Source organism: Prinia subflava, chromosome 24 (assembly GCF_021018805.1).
Source record: "Prinia subflava isolate CZ2003 ecotype Zambia chromosome 24, Cam_Psub_1.2, whole genome shotgun sequence".
Classification (NCBI taxonomy): Eukaryota; Metazoa; Chordata; class Aves; order Passeriformes; family Cisticolidae; genus Prinia; species Prinia subflava.
In genome coordinates this window covers 3,886,977-3,894,615 of record NC_086270.1, presented here as the reverse complement: position 1 = coordinate 3,894,615, position 7,639 = coordinate 3,886,977, and the positions used below count along the sequence as shown (strand labels likewise).

At 56.7% G+C, this 7,639-nt stretch overlaps 1 protein-coding gene across 1 annotated transcript; it reads left to right on the top strand.

The window, feature by feature from the left end:
* Positions 1-407: 407 nt before the first annotated feature.
* Positions 408-2,332, top strand: YRDC (yrdC N6-threonylcarbamoyltransferase domain containing). Its single transcript, XM_063418731.1, has 5 exons — positions 408-843; positions 961-1,075; positions 1,379-1,498; positions 1,661-1,803; positions 2,148-2,332. The coding sequence occupies exons 1-5, from the start codon at positions 431-433 to the stop codon at positions 2,209-2,211; spliced, it is 855 nt and encodes a 284-aa protein (XP_063274801.1). The 5' UTR covers positions 408-430; the 3' UTR covers positions 2,212-2,332.
* The last annotated feature ends 5,307 nt before the right edge of the window (positions 2,333-7,639 follow it).

Sequence of the window (7,639 nt, the reverse complement as noted above, 5' to 3'; positions counted from 1 at the left end):
CTCCTTTCCCCCCGAGCCCTCTCCGGGATCTCCCGTTCCCTCCGTTTCTCTCCTTTCCCCCCGTTCCCTCCGTTCCTCCCCGATCCCCCTCGGCCCTCCTGTTCCCTCCGTTCCTCCCTGATCCCCCTCGGCCCTCCTGTTTCCTCCATTCCTCCCTTTCTCCCCGAGCCCTCTCCAGGATCTCCCGTTCCCTCCATTCCTCTCTTTCCCCCCGTCCCCTCCGTTCCTCCCCTCTCCGCACCCGCCGCTCTCCCGCCGGCTCCGTCGGGCCCGTTCGCGGCTCCCGCGCTCCCTCGGTCTCCATGGGAACAGTGGCCCCGCCCCTCTCGGCCCCGCCCCAATCCCGTTCCCGGCCCCGCCCCGTTCCCGGCCCCGCCCCGCCCTGGCCCCGCCCCCGCTCCCTCACAGCCCCGCGCCGGAAGCGGCGCGCATGGCGCGGGCCGCTCGGGTGCTGGCGCTGGCGCGGGCGGCGGAGGGAGCGGCGGGGCCGGGCCGTGCCCGCCTGGTGCTGCTGCCCCCCGGCAGCGGGGCCCGGCCCGGCCCTCGGGCTGCGCGCGGGGAGCCGGCGGAGGGGGCAGGCTGGGCCGCGGCGGAGGGCGCAGGCCGGCGGGAGCCGGGCCGCCCCGCTGAGGGCCCGAGCGGCGCGGGCTGGGGGGAGGCGGTGGCGGCCGCGGCCGCTGCCCTGCAGGCGGGCGGGCTGGTGGCGGTGCCCACGGACACGGTGTACGGCGTGGCCTGCCTGGCCCAGGACTCGGCCGCCGTGCGCAGCATCTACAGCCTGAAGGGGCGGAACGGCGCCAAGCCGCTCGCCATCTGCCTCGGGGACGTGGAGCGGCTCTACCGGTGAGCGCGGAGCGGGTCCCGGAGCCCCGCGGAAGGGGTGGCAGGGCCGTGCCGGAGCTGCCCGAGGCCCGGGACACGCGGTGTGCGCTCCTGATCCGCCTGTCCCTGGCCCTGCAGGTATTGCCGCGTCAATGTTCCCGACGAGCTGCTGCGGGACTTGCTCCCGGGACCAGTGACCCTGGTCTTGGAGCGTTCAGAAGAGCTGAATAAAGACTTGAATCCCTTCACATCGGTAGGTGATGGCTGCAGGATTAATCTCAGGGCTTCGGGGGCAGGGGGCTGGTCTTGTGCTGCTGCTGTAACATCTGTCCTTAGCTGTCCCCAAAAGTGTTTGCTGTGTTGTCCTGCTCCCTGTGACTGACCTGGACATGGCATAAACCAGCCTTAGGGCCTGACTTAAGTCTTGTGTTGTTGCTGGTTCAGCAGGTGTAGATTTGTCAGTTCTCTAGATTTTCAGCTTTAAGTCAAGAGGGCTTTAGGCAAGGCAGAATGAAGCCGATTTCTGTGTGTAAACCTCTGCTGTCCTTCCCTGCAGCTGGTTGGTGTTCGCATCCCAGACCACCCCTTCATGAGAGACCTGGCACGGGCCTGCCCCGGACCCCTGGCCCTGACAAGTGCCAACATCAGCTCCCAGGGCAGCACCCTGACCGTGTTGGTGAGCTTCCTCCAGCCCTCAGGGGCCGTTTGGCAGAGCCCCAGGCTCTCTCAGTTGACCTCAGCTTTAGCTGTAAACCAAGGGTTGCTCTGCTGCTGTATTTTTATTTTATTTGATACTCACAGGCCTCTGCCAGCACTGTTACCCACAGCTCTCTTGCAGGAATTCCAGGACTTGTGGCCTCAACTGTCCTTGGTCATTGATGGAGGCCCCATAGGAGACATCCAGAGCCCAGAGTGTCGCCTGGGGTCAACTGTGGTTGACTTATCTGTGTCAGGGAAATTCTCCATCATCCGGCCTGGCTGGTGAGTGCAGCTGGGCCTTTTGCTTTAAGTCAAACAAAGCTTTTGGGCAGGGTTGGGTCATGCCTGACTTTGTTTTGCTTGGCCTTGTTTTGTTTTCTTTGCTTCTTTTCCCACAGCAGTTCCACCTTCCCTTTGATATTAACCTAATTATGAGCACACACAGCAATCCTCAGGAGCTCTCAGATTCCCCTTTCTCACAGCTTTTCTGGGAAGCTGTGGTTTCTGGAGTTCATGCTCTCCTTGCCTCCAAGTGCAATCCTGTGTCTCACTGATTGCTGTTGCTCAGAAAATGAAATTTTGGTGCTCCAAACCCTTTGTTCTGATGGCTCTGTTTCTCCCTGCAGTGCACTAACATCCACAGTGGAAATCCTGAAGAAGAAATATGGCTTGGTGCCAGAATCCTCCTAACCCTTGGGACTGGGAGCTGTTGGAGCTGGGCACTGTGTGCCTGTGCACTCAGGAGTGATCATGGCCTTGTTTAATAAGGTCGATGGGTTACGTCAAGGTCAATAAAAGATTAAAAAAGAAAGACTGGAAAACCCTTTCTGACCTCTTTGTGCTGCTGTACTGTTCCCAAATGTCTGTTCTGTTACCCTGAGCAGGCTGTGTGAATACAGTGATTATGGAAGTGAAATTATTGTCAGGATGGTGTGGGGAGGGCCCCGTGTGCCCCACGCACTCCTGAGTGCTCATCCCGTGCCTTCTGCCCTGGAAGGAGAGCAGGCATGGGTTTGGAGCTTTGAGGGTGTTAGAGCTGTGCTGTTCTCTGGCTGCTTTTCTGTTCTAAATGTGAGCAAAACCTTCTACTGAGATAAACAGCCAGTGCTTCTGAAAATTCCCAGTATTCAGATAACCCAGGCTAGAGCTGCTCAGAACAACCTGCTTCCTCCTAATGCAGAGAAAGAAATAAACTCTTGGTGTGGTGATCTTCCCTCCTTTAAATGTAGAATTCTCTCTTGATTTTGCTCTGAAATTGTGCCAAGCTGCGGTAAACAGGGCATGGATGGAAGTGTCCACTGGTATTGCTCACTGATGGAAAATGAAGTCCCTGGGAAGCAAGGAGGGGGCAGTGTGGGGTGTGGAGCCAGGCTGCTGTCCCTGGGTGGAGACAGGGGGTCCTGGGGCTCTGCTGGGGACAGGGGGCTCTGCTGGGGTCCCTGGCACTGCCCTTGGGACGTGCGGAGTGCCAGGGCCACCCCCCTGCCTGCAGCAGCCCTTGCACAGCCTGTGCTGGGCTGGCTTTTCCCAGTGTCCTGAGGGCCATGGAGGAGTTTTTGTTGTGGCTGCTCACAAGCAGCTCTCGGGCACTGCAGATGCACTGCACACTGCTGAGCCCAGAGTCACTGCCTGGCTGCAGCTTCTGGAACATTCCCAGAGCACCGGGCTGGGTGAGTTACTGTCGTTTGTGTGATCTCTGGCTGCTTCCCCTGCTCTGCACCTCTGCTCTTTCCTTGCCTTTCCCAGTCAGGTATCCTGGGGAAGGGAGGGGCTGAGGGAAATCAGAGGGGTCACTTCTTTTGCCTGCACAGGACCCCTTGTCCTGCCTGCTGTCCCCACAGTGCTGGGGGCACTGCTGGAGCAGAGGGTCTGGTGTAGTAGACGGGCAGAGTGGGGCCCTGGGGGTCCCCCTGTGGGCCCTGGGGGTCCATGGGTCTGGGCAGGTGACTGCACATCCCCCAGCTCACCCCAGAGCCAGAACTGCTGCCCTGGTGCCCCCAGGCCTGTGAGGCTGTAAGGGCTGTTTGGGGTTCCCTGTACCCTCCCACCACAGGGAGCAGTGTCCCTGCTGGATTTGCACTGTGAGCAAGCCCTGCCTCTCCTCAGCTCCTCAGCTATTCATGGATCCTCGCTGGGCTCCTCCAGGGCTCATCCATCACTCACACCCCCCATCCCCTGCCCAAACGTTTCCTGTTTTCCCAGTGATGCATTTCCCTGCTCACACAAGCTGATCTGGGGTGCAGCTGTGCCCCTGCCCCAGGGGAGCAGCTGAGCCGTGCTCACCATTGAACCATGCACCTGAGGGGCCTGCAGGAGCTGCATCCCTGGCTCCTGGTCCTCCTCCTCCTCCCCTTGGGGACTCTGGGACGTGCAGGTGGAGCTGGTGCCCTCACAGCAGGAAGGGCTCCTTCCCTACAGCTGCGTGGGGAGTGATGGTGGGGCACGGGGGAGGCACAGCCCTGGGAAGAGCTGCCTTGCCTGAACGGGCCTGGCTCTGGTGTCTGCTCTGGCATGCCTGGAGACTCAGCTCTGCCACAACCTGGAGGGACATTTGCCAACAGCCAAGGTGGGCAGAAAGCTGGAGAAACGAGTCACCATCAAGTCACCATCATCTCAAGTGATGCCTCTGCCCATGGCTCATTCCCTGCTGCCAGCACTCAGTGTCCCTGCAAGTGACAGCTTTATTTGTACCACCAGCATCAAGAGGGTGAGCCATGCATCAGGCATGGGTGAAAGGGCCAGTGCTGTTTTTTCCCTGCAGAAACTGCAGGCACTATAAATTACCTCTTTCCCCTGGCTTCTGGCTGGCTGTGGGGCACTGCTGTCAGCAGGATGTGCTTGGCTCCAGCTGAGGGGACAAGCCTGTGTATCAGTGCTGGGCACTGTCAGCACCTCTACACAGAGCAAACCAGGGTTTGTTGCTTATTCAGGTGTCCTTGGCACTTCCCACCCTGCTGCTACACCCAGTGACTGCAGAGCAGTGTGCTGTGGGCAGGGGACGTGCTGGTGGGACCTGGGGACACAGTGACCTGGGGTCTGGGACATCATTGTGAGGGGGGTGGGATCCCTGTGACCCCAGTCCTGGTTTGGCTGGGTTGCACGTGGCTAAAAATGAGATGGGTGTGATGGAGAGCTCAGAGACAGGAGTTAAAACAGACCATGGGCTCCATCCAAAGACCAGGGGCGTGGTTAGCCTGGCATTTTATAGGGTTTTACCTGGGCCAGGTGTCCAAGCTTGGTTATAGGACTGGGACTTGACCTTCTAAGTCTAAGGTCTTAAACCAACAGGGCTCACTCTATTAGGACCTTCCTAATGTCCCACCTGCCAAGGTCTCAGATTGATTCCCTCTGTGTAGGGAACCTGGGCTCAGCTTTGATCTGTCCCAGGTAATTCCCAGACTTCCACAGGACATGGTGAAAATACAGCCCCAGCCCAGCTGGGACAGGGGGATCAGGCACAGCTCGTGCTGGAGTGGGGAGGTACCTCTGGAAATGTGGCAGGCAGGGCTATGGACACCTTCATAAACCCACCCACGGAGCAGGGTGACCCTTGTGTCTGCAGCCCTTGTGGAAATCACATTGGCATGAGCAGTCAGAGCAGGAGGTACATGGTTTGCATTTGAATGAGCACCTGCCCTGCTAACAAAAATGCAGCTGTAGAACCTCACTAGCAGAGCCAGTTCAAACTCCTGGAGCAATGGTTCAAAGGAGCAACACCAGGCCAGGCTGCCCGGGCCAGGGTTGGTGTTGGAGGTGAAGCTGCTTGGTGTCTGACCCTTCCCAGCCCTGCTGGAGCTGTTGGGAATTCTGCTCTCTGAGGCAGCCAACAGCCCCAAGCAGAGAGAGGTTTTCCTCCACCACTGCAACCAGAGATCTGTGGTTGTTCTGCTACTGCCCTTGTTCTGCTTCCCACTACAATGAAAACCAGACTTGTGCTAATTAAGCTGGAAACACAAAATTGCAATTTGCAGCTGATTAAGTCTTTCAAACAATATTTATGTTAGTCTTCTTCTGATTTATTTTATTGTAATGTCTTGACTAGGAGACAGTCCACTGCTTGGGGAGATGCTTCCAGATGAAGCCCAGCCTGCCCTGCCAGATGCTGGGTGCACAGAGTGAGGGTTTTTCATAGGACACTGATTTAAGGAATTAGTCTGTAGAAGTGTAGATGTGTAGATGACACAGACAGAAGGGACCTTGAGGTCATCCTTTCCTGGAGGATGTTCTGCCTAGCTGTTCTTCTTCCTATTTTGCAGCTCCTCAAAAAAATACTTATTTGTACTGGAACTTTTCAGGGGCTTAAATGTAACATTGTGTGTGTTCATCCACCTCTTCTCCATTTTTTCCCTTTTTCAGAATGGCTGTGGTTCACCCAGCCTGGTCTTGACTCCCTGGGGGTGGCTGCAGGGAGTCCCTGGGCTGGGGGCTCTGGGCAATGCAGGTTGAGGTGGGGAAGTGCTGGGGTGCCATGGGATGTCACCACTGCAGGAGCCTGAACAGCCCCTGCATGTCCAGAGGTCAAGGGCTTTTCACTGTGGAATTGTTAAATTAACTATTAATTTAATTTTGATTAAATCAGAACTCTTTTTTTTTTTCCTTACCAGCAAATGATTCTCTGCATAATTAATGCTGGCTGAGAGTGCTGATTCACCTGCTGCTGCTGCTGTGGGGCAGAGTTGCAGTCCAAGAAGTGCTGGGTTCCAGTCCTGTAGGAAAGCCCTGCATGGCCCTGGGGAGCCCTTTGGTCCCCAGGACAGGGAGAGTCTCAAGGTTATGTTTCCCTGAGATTCTCCTTGGGGTTGCTGTTCCCCAAGGTAATCAGGTTTTCAGTCTTCTCTTTGCCCTGGGTGTTTCACACCAGAGGTAAAGACGACAAGCTGAGTCCACCAGTGCACATTTCCAAGGTTGTTTATTCTTCATTATCTCAGTTCTGTCCCAGCTCTGCAGGGCGTCCCCAGCAGAGCAGGACACGGGGGGGACTGGGCGGGTCAGAGAGCCCCACACCTTATGTACAGTACCCCTGACCCAACCACTGTTCACAACGAACTTTTTATTTACAAAATTGTACCAATACCTACTACCTATGCTAACATGTCATTTCTACTCTAAACCAATCCTTGAGATCCAACTCAGCAGAAAATGGGGGACGAGAGCAAGAACAAGGAGCACAGGGGCCACTCCCCAATTCCCCCATCTTGTCTCTTCAACCCCATATACTGAGAATCCTCGATTCTACATTTACATTCTATGATAAACTAAATACTACTTATTTTGAATTCTCCCAGCTTGTGATTCTTCATACAATGTGGGTATTCACTCCCATGGCAGGGATCAGAGGCAGTGCCCTCCTGGGCTCTGTGTGAGGCTGCCTGAGCCCCTGGGACAGACCCCAGACCCCCTGTCCGGTCTCCAAACCCTCCAGGGTGGCCAGAGGGATGTTCTAGACTCCAACAGGAGAGCACTGGATCAGATCCCGCCTTGCAATAAAACCACTCATTTTTATTGATGTGGGGACTCTCCCCGGGCTCTGGGGTGATGCTCCCCATCAGCTCTGCCCACAGGGGCTGGGAGTGGCCTGGCTGCAGCTCTGTCAGGTGCAAGCTGTCATCAGCCACAGCTCGACTGGATGAGATTTCTGGGGGATAAGGAGCTCCCAAGCTTGTGGCTGTTACCTGCCCAATGTGGGCAGAAGGGGATTTTCAGGTTGTTCTCCTTGGTGTATGGTTGTACCCTCTAAACCCCCTTCAAACACTGACAGGCTTCCCCGGGTGTGGAGACAGCCCTTCCCTGCCTCCAGGTGTCTGGAAGCAAAAGAAATGGTGAGTTCACAGGGATTTGGGGTTTTAATCATGAAACATCATCTTGTAAAACCTGCAGCGAGCGGGACAGTTGGTTTCACTATTCTGAGCATGTCTGGCCAAATTTCTTGCTGGTTTCCAGACATCCATCCCCTCTGCTGTGTGGCTGCAGCTGTGAGAGAGTGGTGGGACAGGGATGGAGATGGGGTGGGAATGGAGGTGGGGCAGGGATGGAGGTGGGGCAGGGATGGAGGTGGGGCAGGGATGGAGGTGGGGCAGGGATGGAGATGGGACAGGGATGGAGGTGAGGCAGGGATGGA